At 41.0% G+C, this 19,608-nt stretch overlaps 1 protein-coding gene across 1 annotated transcript; it reads left to right on the top strand.

Moving 5' to 3' along the window:
- The first annotated feature begins 2,261 nt into the window (after positions 1-2,261).
- Positions 2,262-19,141, top strand: SPRY4 (sprouty RTK signaling antagonist 4). The gene is made up of 3 exons (XM_070933934.1): positions 2,262-2,317; positions 4,663-4,758; positions 18,123-19,141. The coding sequence occupies exon 3, from the start codon at positions 18,151-18,153 to the stop codon at positions 19,039-19,041; it is 891 nt and encodes a 296-aa protein (XP_070790035.1). The 5' UTR covers positions 2,262-2,317; positions 4,663-4,758; positions 18,123-18,150; the 3' UTR covers positions 19,042-19,141.
- Positions 19,142-19,608: the final 467 nt, after the last annotated feature.

Here is a 19,608-nt window from a genome sequence, read left to right as displayed (position 1 = left end):
AGCTAGAAAAATATATTCAAGGCTTTTACTGACGATTACCCTGCTTCCTTTATAGAACTGTAGAGGCAATGTAATAATTTTATCTTCCATTCTTCCCTCCTACTGTTTTTTTTTTCATATTTTATTTTTAATACCAAATACCTATTAACATTTACCAAACATTGCTATTACCAAATATGGTTATACAGAGACAAGAGTAGCAATGCCCTGTCTTTTGATTGACAGCACAAAGAGCCCCTTTAGCTGGGAACATTTACTGAAATACAGAGATCTTCCATTTCTTTCTATTTCCCATGATTCACACAAAATGGAGAAATATCAGATTGTAGGTGGTCTGAAAATATTCTTTGAGCCTTTCCACTGAGTGAAAGTAACAGCTACATTTCATTTTACCAGAACACCCATAAAGGTGTTGCCATAGATTTGGATTGCATTACTTGGATAAACTGTTTTGCTTAAGACTCATCTGCATTTCTGCTCTATTCTGCCCTTCTCCCCATTTCAGGTTTATTTTACTGCTTCTAAAGTTCAGTGATGATGGATGAGACCAAATGTGATGGACTAACAGCTTCCACCCACCCCCCTCGGCTTGGGGGTGGAGATCATTGTAGTCCTACACAACTGGAGGTCACTGAATTTGAAGATGTCAGCTCACATGGTTTTGCCCAGCTTTTCTGGATGATCCAGGTTCTGCTCTTGCTTGGGAAGATATTCTGGAAAATCAAATGCTCCACGTTAAACTTACAGTAACAGTAACACCTTGGAGGTCAACTAGTCCAACCCTCTGCTCATTCAGGAGACCTGTACTAGGGATTCGAACCGCCGAACTGCCGACCTCCCTTTCTGATCGACAAGCTCAGTGTCTTAGCCACTGAGCCACCTAGTCAGGCTAATTTTTTATTCTTTACCCTGGGGTTGTTGTTTTTTTACTCAGGGTTCTCAGATGCACTGAATGCAGCTATGATATAACAAATGAAACAAACAAAATGTTAAAAAGTTATGATATTTATATACTTACTTACCAAGCACATCTACATTATATCAAAGTAACCAAAATATTTTTACAATTCCCCCAAGACATTGAGCACACCTAATGTTTGGAAACTGCAAGTTGAAAAATTTGACACGCCCTATAAATACGACCCTGTCCTGGGGGAAAAGAAGAGAGGAAGCTGATGGGGTGGAGGATTAAGGAATGAGTATTGATTTCCAGCTCGGCCGTTTTCCATCGATTCAGAGGCCTTTTCTCAATCACATCCCTTCCTTCCTGCTGTCCTCAAGGCTGACAGGAATGCAGACCGTGTCCTTTAAATGAACAACAATGCAATATCCAATACAGGGAATTCCAGATTTCTTCTGAACCGTTGACGTGGGAAACGAATAAGATCGGAGTAAAGCCCTACACAATTTCCAGAATTGTGAAAGGATTGGGAGAGGGGGACATGTTCTCCCACCCTCCCAGTGTCGTCTTCATTTTTTAAAAGGTCTCCGAAACACCTGGATTTCAACTTAAATAAACCAGAAATGCCGTGGCCGCCCTTCAGAGAAGGAGAGCAGGCATCGGCGTTGTATCGCGATCCCGCGGGACGTCCAGAGGCTCACTACAGACCTCGGGAAATGAAAGCCCAGCACCAGCCAGGAGAAATACTCGCAAAAGGATCCGAAACAACGTTCAACCGCACTTTCTCTTACGCCCTCTCCGCCCGCCTTCCTTAATTACTCATGAGAAATCCCAGCGGCCGCCCTCGATCGCAAAGACAAAGGATATTTTTCCACTACGACCTATTTCCTTTATTTCACTCTTAACCGCACATCCACTCCCTGCCTCTACTGTACTTCGCTTTACCATCAGCCCGAGGCTGGGGGTGTGTACTGTGGTGCATGCGCAACTGCCTGCAGCTACCGCGTTTCATTCATAAAAAAAAAAGAGGAAAAACACCAGTCTATAGTCATCCTTAACTCTCAATGAGTTCCTTCCGGCCCCCCATTCATAAAATGAGAGCAGAGCATGCGCCTTGGAACTCCAGTGCCCACCCATTCATAGAATTGGGAGGACAAGCATGCGTAGTAGAGGCCCTTTCCCTCCCATTCATAAAATAGCCATTTTCCCAGGCAGCGGTTGTTGCAACAGCGAAGCGACGGCTGCCGCCGCTCCTGACAGCGCACCACTTGTTCAGGTTGCTCTCTGAGCCCCGGGTGTGTTTCGTGTCGATTTTAACCTCATCCTTCACCACCCACGTGCAAGTACAGCCGGGATTTTTCTCGGATTTAGGATTAACTCGCCTGTTGAGATATGATCTGGACTGGATTGTTGAAAGTAAGTAGAAAAAAAAAATCATCGCGGGATTGAGGGAGCGGGAGGAAAGGGGATGAAAGAAGGGGGGATCGTTCTACTTCCTCGTCTGATCTTCTGCGGGAAAGGCGTGTGCCCTGAAACTTCTTGATGTATCTTGAGAAGAAGAAAAAAAACCCACCAGGACCAAGCTTTATTCTTTTTTTTCCCACCAATTGTCTCTTCGGCACGGACTGTAATTAAGCCCGATGCTCCTGCGATAGAGACTCGTCCCTTCTCCCTACATACCCGCCTTATTAAGGCACTGTGTTAGTCGCAGGCACCTGGGCGTTCGCTGGGATTAAAGATCGGTCTGTCGGCCGCATCCTATAGCTGCGTCTGCCCCGCTTGTCGCTCGGGATCAGCCCATACAGCCAAAGGGACTGGACTTTCCGGCTTGCAGCCCGGCTGCACTGGGGAACGTCGAGCTTCCCCCCCCCCCCGCCTTGCCTTTGGCATCTCTGTCTCTGTCTCTCCTTCCTACCTCGTTAAGCTTCATGCGGTTCCGACGCCTCGGCTGGGATCGGGGCAGTCCCCCAGCCAAACTGCTTGCTCGCTGCCGTGACCTTTGCTCTTTTTCGCTTGCCTTTTATTTCGGGTAACCATCCTGCGATGCGGTCTCGTTCTTACCCCCACCCCCAAAACCCACCCCGTATATGCTTCGCTTCGCCTGGTCCCCCTTTTTCCTTCTCTCCCCCCCCTCCCCAAACTCCCTCAGCGGCTTGTGGCTTTGAACTACGAGATTAGCTGGGAGGATCGCGCTGCGCTAGAAGGAAACGGCGCCAGCTGGGTGTGCCAAGGGCTTTTTTTTTTTTTTTTTTGTACCTGTGCGCAGCAGACGAGCGAGAGAAAAAGAGGGGGGGGGAGAGGGGACGGGTGGTGGTGGGAAGCGCTGATCTCGTCGGGGCCTTCTCCACCTATTGCGTCGTGGAGATCTAGGCCGAGGCTCGAACCGGCTGGGCCTCGTCAACGTCGCACAAGATAGGAGAGCTAGAACCCCCCCTCCCCCTCCCAGTGCGGCCTGGTTGCAGGTCCAGGGCAGAAAATGGAAGGCGCCGAAAAGAACCCAGAGGCTGAGCCAGGCGAGGAGGCCGCCAAGGAGGGGTCTCGATATCTGACCGGGATGGGGGGGGTGAGAAAGGGGCCTGAGCTGTGGCCACTTCCGAAGGTCCCCACCCCGGTCGGAAGGGCAGCCTAGAGAGGGTGGCGTTGCAGTCTGCCGCTTTCTTGCAGTGCAGCCCCTGAAATGTCAGTGTCACTTTTTTTTTCTCCTTTTATCGAATTTAGTAAGGGTGGAAAGACGGGTGGGCTGCCCAGGCTCTTTCCTATCTTCCAACACGTTTGATTATTTTATTTAAAAACGCCTGGCGGTCTAAATATTGAGTTTCTGCTCTGCTTGACACTCCTCTTTTAACAACAACAACGACAACAACAACAACAACAACAACAATAATAATAATAATAATAATAATAATAATAATAATAATAATAATAATAATGTCATCAAATTCACAAGGAAACAGGACAGAATATTTCAGTCCTGATGTTAAAGCTCTCCCTCACACACACAAACTCGCTTGCTCTCACTCCCGTATTGTTCTTTTCTATCTTTCTTCTCTCCCTCTAATATTACTAATTACTGTAGTATGTTCAACATGTAACCTAGTTTTCTTGATCTGGAATTGTTTTAAAAGAAGTTTTGTAAATTGGATCGTTGAATGACCAGGATCTCTTCCACTGCTTTCCTTCTACTGACCCTCCAAGTTCCCATTATATAAAGGTGAACAGTAGAGGAATTAAGGAAGCATTAAAACATTTTCAGGATATTGGAATGCTGTTGATAACGTCTCCATTTGATAAATGCTGCTTCCTACAACCTATTGGTTGTTCAAGGAGTCTGTATGGGATTCCTGTATTCAAGCACCTCTTTTTAACAGCTGCCTTCCCCTTCTGCAAATGATCTTTTCACCTGCAAAAAATTGAAAAGGTTTATATACTACATAAAATGAAAAGGTTTATGCTGCGCCACTTCTAACTCTGCCTGTGCAAAGCCATGGTTTTATGTGACCATTTTTGTAAAATGGCTGCAGCAAGAAGCTTTCCCTTAGCAGCAACTTTCCCTACCTGGTGCTTTCCAGGCAGGTTGGACTACAAGTCTCGCCGTTCCCAGCCACCACAGTCCATTGGGAATTACAGTCCAACACATCTACAAAGGTCCAGGTTATGGGAAGATTACTTTCCATTTACCTTCATGTTCCCATGTAGGGCACCTATTGAATATAATGTTCGTTAGACCTTTTGAGAGCAACGTTGCTTTTTCCTTTTGACAGATGGAGTTGTGGTGGTTGTCGCAGTCTTAAAAGACCTGAAGCCTGATCCTAAGCATGTTCACTCAGAAGTAAGATTCACTGAATTCAGTGTGCCTGGTAAGTGTGTTTCTTTGGTCTGGGTAGTGGCAGCTCAAGAATTATAATCAATGTCTAAAAAAAAACCTGGGCTAATTTATTTATTTTTTGCTTAGAAATCAAGCAATACTGTTGATGTGTAGAACACAGATAAATTCACAGGGTGCTGGATGGTTTTCCTGTAAAAAAAGAAAGTTTGGTGTTTAAAGTGAAAAATTTGAAGCACTTGAAACATTTGATTATAATTCTCCTAAAATATTGCAGTTTTACCATCCCAATTTTAGAAATTTAATCAATTTGCCATTTCATTCCATTTTATTCATTTTCTTATATCTGAATGTGGCTTCTTTTATACCAAAGATTTATTCCAGATAGACTAATTCCATTGCATCAAAGTCACTCCCTTGATTAAGTAGAGCTTGAAATTAGTTGAGGAAGGAATTGGAAGCAAATTTTCTGAAGTACATGAGGTATCATTTAAACCTAGAAAGAGATAGCATGTGTGAAACTGGATGCTCCTGATTTATGTCAAGTGTTCCCTTTAGTGTAGTTTGAAGTCTTCTGATGCTATTCAGTGTTAAACACTACATGTTCCATGGGGATTACAAGTAATTTAATCCTCATTAACTGGCATTCCTGTTCTCCTGTCAGTTTGGTCAATGCAAGGGAGACTTTTTCCTTGATTTGCATACTGGGAAATTCTTTTGAATGTTCCATTGTGTTCTGTCCTCTGTATCTTCCCTGAAGATACAGTTTTCAAGTAGTAGTTGCTTTTTCAAGCATTTTGTAGCTGAAAATATTTCTAGATTAGGAATCAGAAAACCTACAGTTCATCAGAAATTTCATCATCCCTCACTATTGGTCTTGCTGGCTGGAACTGGCTTGGAGTCAAGATCAGAATGGCCACAGATCCCCCCCCTTTTTTTTTTTGAAATCTTTTTTGAGATCTTTCATTCTAATACAGCAGGGCGATCTTCATAATTGAGATATTTACATTCACCCTTACCAGACTGACTGTTTACAGTTGTGCAAATGAGCACCCAGAATATAGAGCAACTATAGACAAGGCCTGGGTATTTGATCAGACATTTTATTGAAATTCCAATGAATTTCCTTCAGAAGGTTTACTGCTCAGGAATGTATGGGAAGCCCAGCGTTATGTCTTACTAGGGATGGTACTTGTCTTGTGGTTTTGTGTACATGAAATTGCTGTACCTACTGTTCCTGGTTTCATATTTCTCCATGCAAATTGAAAAGTTGCTCGATCCTCTGGATCATTGTCTACATATGACAGATAATCTGCCCAATTTCTAATCCCCCAAATGGTTGACCCCAAAGTAAGAGTTTCTCCTCAGATTCTTTCACTGTTGCCTTGCCTGCTTCTAGAAGTCTTTTGTCCGAGTGGAATGAATACTTTCTTATTCTCTCTCAATTCATGCCAGGATTCTCTGGAACATTCAACAAGAGCAGTTGAAAGTTCCACAGCCATTGCATGTTTACTCAATTCAGTAGGCTTCTGCTCTTTCTTGAACAGCTCTTTCGGGGAGTGGGGGTGGGGGGGAAGAGTAAAGTTTCCCTTAAAAGAAGGTTTTGTTTGGTTTGTGAGAAAAATCGAAACCTGTATTAAAACTATACCTTTTGTAAAATTTATAAAATAATAATAATCTTCCAGGGGTAGACATTTGTTTTCTTCCTCAAGATGATTAAAAACCAAGACCCAAAAATGAGGGGAGGGAAACAAAGAGAAAAACATCGGCTTGTATTTGAGCCAGATTTGTAGCAATTTACATTCTTCAATGGAGTGAAGACAAGACTCCAAATTGTGTCCTATTGGTACTGCTTTTCCACTGATAACTCTGCACGAGAGATGGATCTAAATACTTTGATGCGTTCTACAATCGCCCAGGCACACCTAGGGGTATGTTTAACTCAGCAACTGAAAGCCACAGGACTTGGAAATCTCTAGAAAGCTGTTGCTCTTTATCTTTACATTGAATATACACATAGTAAATTTATAAAATAAGAAATGGCATATTTGTAGAAATTCTACCGTTTCCCCCAAAATAAGACATCCCCTGATAATAAGCCCAATCAGGCTTTTGAGCGCATGGCAATAAGGCCAAGCACTTATTTCAGGGTTCAAAAGAATATAAAACAGGGTCTTATTTTCGGGGAAATACGGTAGGTGGGGTTATTTATTTATTTATTTATTTATTTAGCATGTGGGTTGTTTGTTTGTTTGTTTGTTTGTTTGTTTGTTTGTTTGTTTGTTTGTTTAGCATGCTGCCCAACTCCTAGTGACTTTGGGCAGCTCACAAATAAAAACAGTTTTAAAAAATACAATAAAAAACAAAAATAAAGAATAAAAAAATGACAAAGGCAACAACAAACAGACATGAACTTCAGAGTGGTGGGGCAGGGAAGAAACTAACTCACGCAATCCGAGGAGGCTTCTCCCACCCTCACCAAAGCCGTGGAGAAGAACAACGTCAATGTTCCAAAGACCCAGCCAGATCTGATCAGTTGGGCAGATACTATGGCAGATAGTAACTGCCCAACAGATGAGAGGCCCTGTGATTACTGGATTACCTATGATTATGAATCAAATACATGGGACAATGAAATTGATTTATGTTTTAAGATTATATCTAACCTTCACTCTAAATGAACTGAAAATCCTTACTAATGTTCTACTTGGAGATGATTCCCAATGTATTTGGTACAACATATTTCCAAATAAGCATCCTTAGAAACACGACCTTAATATATTCACCATGATTATTTTGAAGGAAGTTATACCCCATAGCTATCTTCATTTTGTAGGATGGTGGCCAGATTGCACCTTGATAAAATGTGCAATTAAAATATAAGGCTAATTATTAACTGAGGCACTTTCTTCCAGCCCCCTACCTTTGAGAGAGATTGGTCTAGTAGTCCAAATATTTATAGCTCTATTCTCTTAGTTCAAGCCTGCCTTTCTTGGGATTCAGGTAAGAACTCTGAATCTGAGTCTCCTATGGCCTAAGTCAACCACTAGAACTATGCTTAGTAAATATTCTTTTCAGGATTTTGTTAATATGACTTCTTTTCAAGGCGTCTCTTTCTGAATTATTTTGTTATTTTTGAATTTCAGTATTTTCAGATTCATATCTGAAATAGCAGACATTGTTGCTTTAACACGCAATATCTTTTAGCATAGGAAAGAATAGACCGTTTGAGCCTTGCTTGCCGTGATCCTGAGCTCTTGGCTTTGATGACAGTGCCTGACGGGAATTGACAACACAGGATTGTTATTTAAATCCTAATTTAGAGTCTATAAAGGGAGGACACAATTTCCATTGATTCAAGGGCCACAGCAGACTTTGTGTAGTATAATAAGGACTGTGTCTCCCAAAATGTGTAGAGTCAGCTCCCCAACTACTGGGAAGATTTGAAGGGTGAAATGAGACCTCAAGTCCCTCCAGTGCTTAGCGATCCAAGTGATTGCTCACAACTACCATTTCCTGTCCTGCTCTCCAGACTCAATATGGGAGGTCAATGGGTAAGGCTCATATAGAATGGTAACCTTGCTTCTGTTGCTACATATGAGTTGCATACGAAAAGGCTATCCAAATGAATGTTGTGAACATGTTCAGTTGGAGGGACAAGAGAGAAAAGTAAAAAAAACAAAAACAAAAAAAACAATTACCTTAATTTCCTGGAAGATTACCTGCAATGAAATATTCCTTTTTCATGATTTGACTTTGCTCAAAAAATAAAACGGCTCCATTTCCAATCCATAATTTATCTCTGTGTGTGTTCCAACCACTTTGTTCAGTTGTTTTATATAGAATCGTCTCTAGTGCTGTTGTACCGATTTAAGTTTCATAGGCCATGTTGTTTATGTTGCTTATATTGTTCCTAATAATAATAATAAGAGAATTCTGTTCAGAATGCATCCTGAAAGTAGATTCTTACGTCGGCAATCTGAAATCCCTCCTACTTTTGCAAGCCTCATTTCTCATGTTTTCTCTGGGCTTGACCTTGAGTGCTAATTAATTAGCAATTAGTAGCATTTTGGATCAAATAGTAATGTGAAAGATTATATTTGGGGAGTGTGGGCATATAAGATATGCTATTGAATTATATGTCAAATCTCTTAGCATCTAATTTAATATCCAACTACTTTTCTTCTTTGCCGCACGGTGCAGGTACTCTACTGATAAGGCTCAGGGGACGATTAAATTACGGGATCCAAACGTTATCAATCAAACATCCATGGTTACATGAGAGTTGCTTTGTCACACTAGTTATTGTTGAAAAATCCTGGGTGGTGAACTTTTAAAGCTGAAAGCATGATTGTGGGATCACAAGTTTGTTAGTTCCAACCGCAATCTCACAAGTTTACCCAACTTTCTATGAACACCTATACTAACATTTCATGAGATCTTGTAAGGTGTGGTGCTATTGTGTGGTTTCAGCTGTAAATAATCTCTATTTAATGTTGGGGGCATCTTAGTCATGTTGCTTTTTGTCACAGAAGCATCAACTTCTGTTTTAAGATTCTACCTACCTTCAACATACTTTGAAAGTTCTTCAAAAGTATTGAAGAATTCTTTTTATTTTAATTTTTAAAATTCCTTTTTTTGATTGGGGTCAGTTGTTGTACAAGTAAGGTAAAGAGTTGTTGCCTGTTCTTAATCCCCATCAGTCGTAATAAAAATGACTTTAGTAATGAACTCTGCCTTTTTACAGTATATCCACATCAGTCCTGGTCAATCCCTATACCATTGTATTATATGATCTACTGAACTTATTTTAAGTATTTTGCTTTTCTTTTCTTATTGTCCATTGGATGCAGTTCAGAAATAAGCTTCCACACAACACAGAGAGAGGGGGGGAGGGAGAGGGAGAGGGAGAGGGACAGGGAGAGGGGAGAGAGAGAGAGAGAGAGAGAGAGAGAGAGAGAGAGAGAGAGAGAGAGAGAGAGAGAGAGAGAATATGAATCTAGTTCCCAAAGGCTCTGAATCTACTATTGACTCAATCTAATCAATAGGTCAATTCTGGCATATAAAATGTGATTTGTCCAGATGCATAATTTTCTTTTTATTGTTTTCTATTTTTTTTAAAAAAAATTCTAAGTTACTAAGAGACATTCTGAAGTTAACCACCTCTAGTCCAGTGGAGTTTGGTGGCCAATAAATTTTTAAAAGTACATTTCTTGAATTCCGTTATTTATTGTACGTCTCAAAATATTGATAATTCTTGATTCAATTCTATATCTTATTTTTCTCTTCTGTGAACAAGAGCTCCATATCTTCATTGGAATCTTACAAGTTTTCCGAATATTCAGATTCTGCTAATGCTGTTAATTAAGGTGTACAAATGACTTTGCATTTGAAATGTTTGAAGTTTATTCTGTTCTGAATTCGAAGCCTTTATTCCTACCATTCCAAATGTGTTTTGCCCTTGAAAGTACAAAACATCCATTTTAAACTCAGAAGAGTTGTTTTGAAGTGAATGCATCTTGAGAATGGTCAGAACAACATCAGAACAGTTCTAGGAGGATCTGATTTATTCATTTGAACATCAGCTTCCTCTGACTTCAGCAAATTAATATTAAGTTAGAAGTAATATTATTCCTACCTGAGCCCAACTTTACCAGAGCTGAAACGTGCAAATTGCAACAAGATTGTATTCATATTTCATATGGGTGATTTACTCCATTTCCTATATAATAAAGTTTTATTCTTTAAAGCACAACTTATCATGCATAACTTGTCTCTCACCTGTTCCTTGTGTTCTTGACGCCTCCCTCTCCTTCCAATGCTGATTATTGTGACCACCTTTCACTTTTCTGAATGACCTGAAGGTCCCTGATATGGCTTCATCTCTGAGGCTAAGCAGGCCCGAACAAGCCCACCTCTGACTTAGTTGTTTGAAGGCAAGGATGGAATTCAAAGGTACCAAATAACATGTACCATAATCCCTGTAACTGAGGTGCAAGGACAGTTTTGAGACATCTTTGCTGAAAGCCACTGTATAAGTAGAAAAGCCTGCCTTGTCCCAAAAATGATGGAATGCATCATGTTGCATGTGCTGCTTCAGATCTATTTCAGAGGTTCAGAGACAGCATGATACATAGCTCCTCCCAGATGATCATACCTTTAAAAACTAATATGATATTCAACTTCACTTTCTCCCACTTCTGTTCTAAAATAAGTGTAAAACAAGAGAAAATACAGTCATAGTGTTTAATCACCTTCTTACGTAGCTATGATTTTTAGCATCCAGTTCATGCTGGTGATAAGTTTAGCAATTAAGTAATTATTACTAATATTGTTAATGTACCGTAGTATGCATTTCAAACCCTATCATGGTAAAATATAAGATGCATGTTACAGTTGCACAGTCAATCTTTTCTTTCAAAGCTTGATTTATTGATTCTGTCCATGCTGGAATAAGGAGCAAATAACTATTCACCTTAATTTCAGTTTTTTTTTTTTAATCAACCTCAATCAACATTTCTGTCATCAATAATCAAGGATGGAAACCAGCTGTCCACAAATATAATACACATTTTTAAGCTTTCAATCTTAAAAGTCTCCTTTGTTGACCCAAGCAAGCAATTAGTCTACTTTAAGCCCGCCTTCTTATATCCTTTAGGAAGCAGGTCAAAATCATCTTCTTCCTTTGGGCATTTGGCGATGAGTTATGAATGCAAGACTTTAAAAAATTCTATTGCCTCCATAGATGGTTTTGTGTTAACAGGTTGTAAGCTGTAGAGTCGTTCAAGTCGAAGGCCTACACAGAACTGAAATAAATGCTCATAACAATATAATTACCTTAAATATATTTTTGAGATTGGAACTTGCAGCAAAAAGAAAATGCAAATTTAATCTTTAAACTCATTTTGCTCCTAACAAGCTTTTGGTTGCTTTAAGAGCTTAGCAGCATTCCTGGTGAAAACAGGCTTTTGAAATCCATAACTTTAAGTGATCAGTCAATTCCAAATACTTTAGGGATTTATTTTGAATGACAGAAAAAGTCAAACTATTGTTTAAAATCTGACATTGTCATAAAGGGCAATGCCACTAGCAATTTCTTCACTGTTGACTTGAAATAACTTCTTGTCTTATTCCTCCCATTGCACAAGGCTTGTTGTTATCAGGTTCTCATTATTCAGCCAAGTAATCCTGAAAATGAATACATAATATCTGCAAGACCAGTTTAATTCCCTACCTTTGGCTCCTTCCTAGCTCATACTGGAAGTGCCCTGAACTCTAGAAAGTGAGTCAAACAGTGCCAAACAATTTCAACACAAATGTTGTTATTGTCTTCGCAGTCAGCGAACATTGATTTACTCTCTGCCTCCTCTGTATCCACCCCTCAGTGAGTATAGAGTGAGCTGAAGATTTTCAGGTTCAACTCAACCTAAATGCAGAACTTCTTTCCCGTCAGTGTCACTGAAAAAGCAGATTCTGCCACATTCTGTGTCTTGGGATAGGACTCCCTCTCTGGAGTTCCAGCAGAGGAGAAACCAGTTCTGCCAGTTTGCAGCAGAAATCGGCTATCCTGTGCTCCGATTGGCTGGAGTTTACAACCTCACAAACCCACCCACTTGTGTAGCTCGTCAAAAATACATGTTTCTTTTTCTAAACTGGGGGAGTATTACTGAAGGGCCAAACAAGGGTTTCAACCATTCTGGTTTTTAAGAACAAAAAAAAAAAGGTAGTCCAGCTAGAATTCCAGCTAAGAGGCAAGGCCAAAGGCTCGAAATGGCATTTGAATTGCTGATAAGTATGCCTGGTTTACACAAAGCAAGGGAGACGAAGCCTGATTCACAGCATGCATTGAAACTGGAGTTTGGATTTAATGGGATGAAAATCAAGATGTAGCCCAAATGAGGGATTTTTAAGTCTCATTGGATGTTGAATGGAGTTCTTGCACTTTCTCTCTCTCCCCCATGACTTCTCATGTTTACTCATTCTGTCCCTGAACTGGTGTTTCCCTCCAGTTCTCTTTTTCGGCTCACAGATTTCAACAGCTTCTCTTCAGCCTCAGCTAGGAATGCTTGGGGTTGCTTGCCTCTCTCTCTCTTTTTTTTAAACATAATTAATAAAGAATCTAAAGGTCACTGCAAGGAAGTGGCAACTCCACCAGAAAACAATGTGTACTCTCTAAATTTGAACCAAGCCATTTCCGTTCTTTGATTTAAGTTTAGTTGCTTCCTGTGGTTTCATGTCCTCCCCTACAGTTGAATCTCTGGATGGGCTCCAGTATAAATTGCACTCTTCCAATGAAATTAGAGACTAGCAATAAAGGGATTGGCTAGTAAACAGCATTTAAACCAAATATTATGTGGTGTTTGGTGTTTGGATGAAAAAATAGTCTGAATATTTTAAAGGATTTTGTGTCCTCTGCTCTGATTTGCAGCTCAGTCATTATGCTCCTTTTTTTGCAAAACAGTCATGTTAATGCCTAAGGATGTTAATGCCTAAGGAATATGCTTTTAAGGAATTTATATTTGGCTTATTTTTACTGGGAAGAGAAAATGTTTTGCCTATGTTTGCAGTTAAAAAGTAAATTATCGCCCCCTCCCCCAATTCAGCAACCTGTGGCCTTCCAGAAATTCTTGTGCATCAGCTCCCATCTTCCACCTTCACCATTAGCTGGGCCATTTGGGTGGGACTGATGAAACTTGGACTATAACCACAGTTTCTCCTATCCTGGTTTAGCATTGCGAGAACATGTTGCAGCACATGTTAGGGCTGCACACTGCATTTCCTCTGATGCAAGCATAGCAGAGAATTTGGAATTTTCCATTGTAGATTAATCACATCTGAATGTACTTTCCATACTATAAACTCTGGATGCTCAGAGATGGGGGTGTTAAGCCAATTTCATAAGCAGAGGATTTAAAAATACATAGTTAATGTTACTGAGAGTTTAGTTTATGTATATTGTTAATCTGTGGTTTATTCTAAAAAGTGACTTTCCAATCTGGTCTTGGCCATGCTGGAGTAAAGAGTGAAAGTGAGCCCAAAGCTTGGTATGATTTTCATTTTCATTTTATTTCATTTTATTAAATTTGTATACCGCCCTACTCCCGAAGGACTCAGGGCGGTGAACAGCCATGAAATAAAACATATAAATACAAAATTTAAAATAGAGATAAAACCAATTAAATAAATTTGGCTGAACTGTTTTAAAACCCCAATAATTTAAATAATTTAATTGGTATGATTGAACTTCACACTATGGGTTCATTACTAGGTTATGCAAGTAATTCTTGACTTTATGACCACAATTAGGACTGGAATGTCCACTGCTAAACAATGTGGCCATTAAGTGAGTCATGCATTTATGAACTTTTTTGCCACGACTGTTAAGCAAACTGCCTTGGCAAATCAGAGGGCTGTTAAGCAAATCCGGTTTCACCCATTAATTTTGCTTGTTGGAAGTCACATTGACTCCGCTTGTTGGAAGCTTGTCAGAAGAAATGGGGCAGTCACAAAATGAGGTGGGAATGTAGTCTGGATTCCCAGGAGGGAATGCTGCATTCCAGAGGAGCAAGAAACAGCAAAGTTAAAATAGTTCAGTTGCGAGGTAGAGGGCCAAGATATCTACTCCCTAGGAGTTCTCAAAGTTCATCTTTAATGAAGCAAGTACCTGCTTTAGTTTGGCTAGATTTCTGTCTGTAGGTGAGAAAGTCCAGCCTTCACCATGATTGGGTGGCTTTGGGCCAGTCACACACTCTCAGCCCAACCTACCTCACAGTTGTTATTGTGGGGAAAATAGGAGGAGGAAGGTATGTTGCATTTGTTCACCAGGTTGAGTTATTTGTAAAAATAATAAAGGCAGGATACAAATAAAACAAACAAACACATTAAATGAAACAGTAAAGGAAACTACTTAGAAGACACTCACTGTATTTCTTGGTAAGAGCCATGGTGGTGCAGTGGTTGGAATGCAGTACTGCAGGCTACTTCTGCTGCCTGCAATTTGGCAGTTCAAATCTCACTAGGCTCGAGGTTGGTTCAGCCTTCCAAGGTTGGTAAAATGAGGACCCAGATTGTTGGGAGCAATATGCTGACTCTGAAAACTGCTTAGAGAGGGCTGTAAAGCACCATGAAGCAGTATATATAATAGCAATGCTATTGGTATTGCTATTTTGGAACCTGACACAAATGGTGATCGTGTGACTCCCAGAGGCTCCAACAAGTGTCAATACATGTTGGTGTCCCAGAGTCCAAATTTTAATCACATGTCATCACAGGGACAGTGCAAGGACTGCCATTGTAATTGAAATTAAATGAATGGTTGTAAATCTAGACCTACCTGCAACATAATCATGATATATTCCTGACCTGTGTCCTGAGGATTCAGGGAATTCTTGAGGAATACACTAAGACAGTGTTTCTCAACCTTGCCACTTGAAGATACATGGACTTCAGCTGCCAGAATTCCCCAGCCAGCCATGTTTCACATGACCAAGGCTGAGAAACTTTGCACTCTTAAATTTTGGAAATAACTGAAGGTCTGAAGTTACATGCAAACATAGTCACTATGTACTATGCAATGATTGGCTGATAAAAAGTTGAAGTAAAGGGTGGGAGGGGAAGGACCCATTGTCCTTCTGGTCTAGATATCGGTACCATTCTAATTCCAAAATATACATGAGGCATTCTAGTATAAAAGCTGATTTAGAAAATGGCTATTCTTCTGTCTTATTGATTGATTGATTGATTGATTGATTGAGTGAGTGAGTGAGTGAGTGAATTATTTCCAGCCCACCCTAGAGCAGTAAAATCTGAGCTTGGCACAAACGTCTTAAAAAAAATCAAAACAGTCATTATCTATAATCCACTCAGTCTTCATCAAAATGGAGAGCGATGGCATGTGGACATTATAAAGTTGAAGGCCATGAAATCCAAAGATTTCAGGACAGACTTAGAGTTGGCTTAATGTCAGAATCAACATTGATGTCAAATGGACCTGTCCACTGAGCTCCTTCCAAAACCAGAACCCCCATCTGGAGATGGTACTCCTGTATGTTTTAGCATGAATATCTCCCGATAGTAGGATGCCGAGAAAGGTTTTACTGGAGGATTTTAGTACCCTGGCATTGTTATTTTCAGATATGTAAAGAGGAGCATGGAATCCAGATCAGGTGGAATAATTATTTCACTTTTCTCAGCTGGAATCTTGCCTTGTTTGGAATCTAATGTCTAATACTCGGCATCATAGTCTAAAATTGGGATCCCTGAACTAGAGTTGGTTGAGGGGGGGGCTATCAATATTTCACTATCAGATTCTACTATTAGGAGATTTTAAGGGTTATTATATGGAAGAGGGAGTGGACTTATTCTCTGTTTCCTCAGAGGGCAGGAATTAGAAACCCATGAGTTAAAATCTCAGGGAAATAGATTCAGGTTAGATATTAAGAAGAACTGCCTGACAATAAGGGTTTTTAACCAGTGGAATAAATAGCCTCATGAAGTGGCATGTTTCCCTTCACCAGAAGATTTCAAAATGAAACTGGATAGCCATCTATCCAAAATGCTTTAGCAGATCTTGTCCTGAGCAGGAGAATGGAGTAGAGCAGAGGTCTCCAACCTTGCCAACTTTAAGACTTGTGGACTTCAACTCCCAGAGTTCTGGGAGTTGAAGTCCACAAGTCTTTAAGTTGCTAAGGTTGGAGATCCCTGGAGTAGAAGACATCTGAGATCATTCCAGTTCTTTAATTCTATGAAATCAGTCATTTAGAATGAATTGACATTTGAAAATATAAAACCGAGGCTCAAGAACACTTATTGGATACTGTTGATGTAAAAATTGAGACTCTCCTTCTCTGTGTTTTCCAAGTCTTCTAGAATCAGAGCATCTGTACCTTGATTTATGCAGGGGACCTTTCTCAAAATGGAGCCCTCAAGATGTGCAGTGATTACACGATCCAATCTTACACGATCACTATCTGGAAATTCTGAGAGTCATAATCTTAACATACCTGGAGGGCATCCAGTTGACTAGCATACATTCATGGCCAACCTTTTTTTAAAAAAAACCTGTGAATGAGTTAAGAGTGATGAGCGATGACATTACTACTCCCCTCTTCCGTTCACAGATATTTCTGAATAAGCTGGCAGCGCTTGTTTTTGGCTGGATTTTAGGCGATATTTATGTATGCATTTTAACATTTCCTCTTAATTTATCATCTTTTACTTTTGGACCTTCAGAAACTGGGTACGGATTCAACAAATGAGTCATCATAACTAGTGTGCTTATTTAGAGACTAGAAAACTGAGGCTGACAGATGGCACTGTGGGCAGCAGGCCCAGAATTTATGTGGCAAGAATCAGTGTCATTAACTCAATAGTACAGTTCCATAATTTAAGACTCTTGATTCCAGTTCTGCACTCCAGGTTCATAGGACAAACTAGTCCTATTCTACTCATTTTATTGCACTCCGCAGAAAACTATTGGCAATGTCTGTGATTGTACACCTCTTTTATTTCAACTAATCCCTAAAGAACATGTAACTTTCCATTTAAATTCCCTCTTCTGCTAGGTCATATTTGAAGAGACTCATAGAAATCAGGTTAATTCCAGAAGATCCCTTTTAATTTCAGTATGTGTGCATATATGTGTGTTACAAAGTTTCCCTAGAGAAGCAACTTGTGCAATACATTTATTGATTATTAAATTTAGATACTGGCTCCCACAATTTTGGCTATCCAGAAATATTTTTTTAAAAAATGAGAAAAAGAATTCCTGCAGAGGTCATGAAGAAATTGTCCCCATGGCTCAAAAAAGATAGGAACCCGTGCACACTGAAGCCACATTGGCTTGAAGTCTTCACCAGAAGGTGGATTTCTAGGTGGACAGCTCCTAGTGCTACCCTCAGAAGTTTGCCCTAGCTACTTATTGTTAGTACTCCATTGTCCCATTTTTTTTTAAACTACAAAAACAGTCCTGTGAGATATTGTGAGAGAATGAGTGAGTGGTTCAAAGTCCCTAAGAGGGGTTCCCACTAGACTGCACTAGACTGGCTCTCTTACACCATACTAGTTAATCTATCTTTTTTCTTCTTAACAACAATAGATATGCTTTTTTTTCCCCTTTCCCCCAATATGAAAAAAAAAAAAAAATCCCATGGAGGTGAGATTGCAGTTCCAAGTTTTTTGGAATGCCACCATAGTGTAGAGCCATCCCAACTTGACTTGCACAACCATACTGTCGCTTCTCCTCTATGGGACTGACAACACTCCAAAGAGTTAACCTGTAAACTGCCAAGATTGACCCTGGGACAACCCTGGCAGAGGAACAGCTCAGCTCTTTGTTGGAACTCTGACAGCAATGGATAATATCTCAGCCTCTTTTTCTTTATTCTCCTTTTTTTTCAGGACACTTAAAAGCAGCCTGAAAAATAAAATGGAGCCTCGAATGCCTCACAACATGACTGTGGTGCCCAGTTCTACCATGGTACAGCCTCTTCTAGAAAGCCGGATCCCTTATGGCAGACTGCAACATCCCTTGACTATCCTGCCTATCGACCAGATGAAGACCACACATATGGAGAACGACTACATTGACAATCCCACACTGGCTCAACTGGTAGCTCAGAAGCCTCCCCGGAGCCACCACGAGCCCACCCTTCCACCACGGTGTGAACAAGATGTCACCCATCCGTGGATCTCCTTCAGTGGGCGACCCAGCTCCATCAGCAGCAGCAGCAGCACGTCTTCAGATCAAAGGCTTTTGGACCACATGGTCCCAGCTCCCGTGGCTGACCAGTCCTCCCCAAGAGCAGTTCGGCTTCAGCCCAAGGCAGTTCACTGCAAGCCCTTGGATCTGAAAGGACTCCCCTCTCTGAAGCTGGACAAGCACTTTTTGCTGTGTGAAGCCTGTGGAAAATGCAAGTGTAAGGAATGTGCCCTGCCTATGACTTTGCCCTCATGTTGGGTGTGCAATCAGGAATGTCTGTGCTCAGCCCAGAACCTGGTCAATTACTCAACCTGCATGTGCTTGGTGAAGGGCATATTCTACCACTGCACCAACGAGGATGACGAGGGCTCCTGCGCGGACCATCCCTGCTCTTGCTCCCACTCGAACTGCTGTGCCCGTTGGTCCTTCATGAGCGCCCTCTCCCTGGTTTTCCCCTGCTTGCTGTGCTACCTGCCAGCCACCGGCTGTGTGAAGCTATCGCAGCGGTGCTATGACCGAGTGAGTCGGCCTGGATGCCGGTGCAAAAACACAAACAGCGTGATTTGTAAAGCGTCCCCAGACGGGAAAGCTGACAGCAGACTGGAGAAATCTTTTTGATTGCTGGAGAGATGTTGGGAAGTACAGGATGGGAAAAGAAAACAGAAAGGGTGTTTTGTCACCTGTGTCAAAGTATAACATATGTCAGCCTTTTGTAGGGAGGGAGGGAGGGAAGGAAGGAAGGAAGGAAGGAAGGAAGGAAGGAAGGAAGGAAGGAAGGAAGGAAGGAAGGAAGGAAAGAAGGGAGGGAGGGAGGAAGGAAGGAAGGAAGGAAGGAAGGAAGGAAGGAAGGAAGGAAGGAAGGAAGGAAGGAAGGAAGGAAGGAAGGAAGGAGGGAGAGAAATGGATATGGATATGGATATGGATATTTTGCTGTCCAAGGGCCAAAACAGACTACATAGAGCAATGTGAAGACATCTCCTCTCCTAGTCCTTAGTCCTGGCAGTTTGATCAATCTAGAGATTGCAAGAATAATCCAAGAAGCCTCCAAGAAGTAGGCTTGGCATGTACATCAGCAGATGGAAGCAGGACTTCAGTTCAGGGCCACCATCCAATTAACATATTTATAGGTTATGGGCAGTAAGGGCTAAGTTTCCCTCAAGGCTTTAACAAGAATGTTCCTTACCG

Source organism: Pituophis catenifer, unplaced genomic scaffold (genome assembly GCF_029215685.1).
Source record: "Pituophis catenifer annectens isolate HBS135680 unplaced genomic scaffold, rPitCat1.0.hap2 SCAF_2, whole genome shotgun sequence".
Lineage (NCBI taxonomy): Eukaryota > Metazoa > Chordata > Lepidosauria > Squamata > Colubridae > Pituophis > Pituophis catenifer.
The sequence above is the reverse complement of the archived record's forward strand: the minus strand, read 5'-3'. Positions and strand labels throughout refer to the sequence as shown.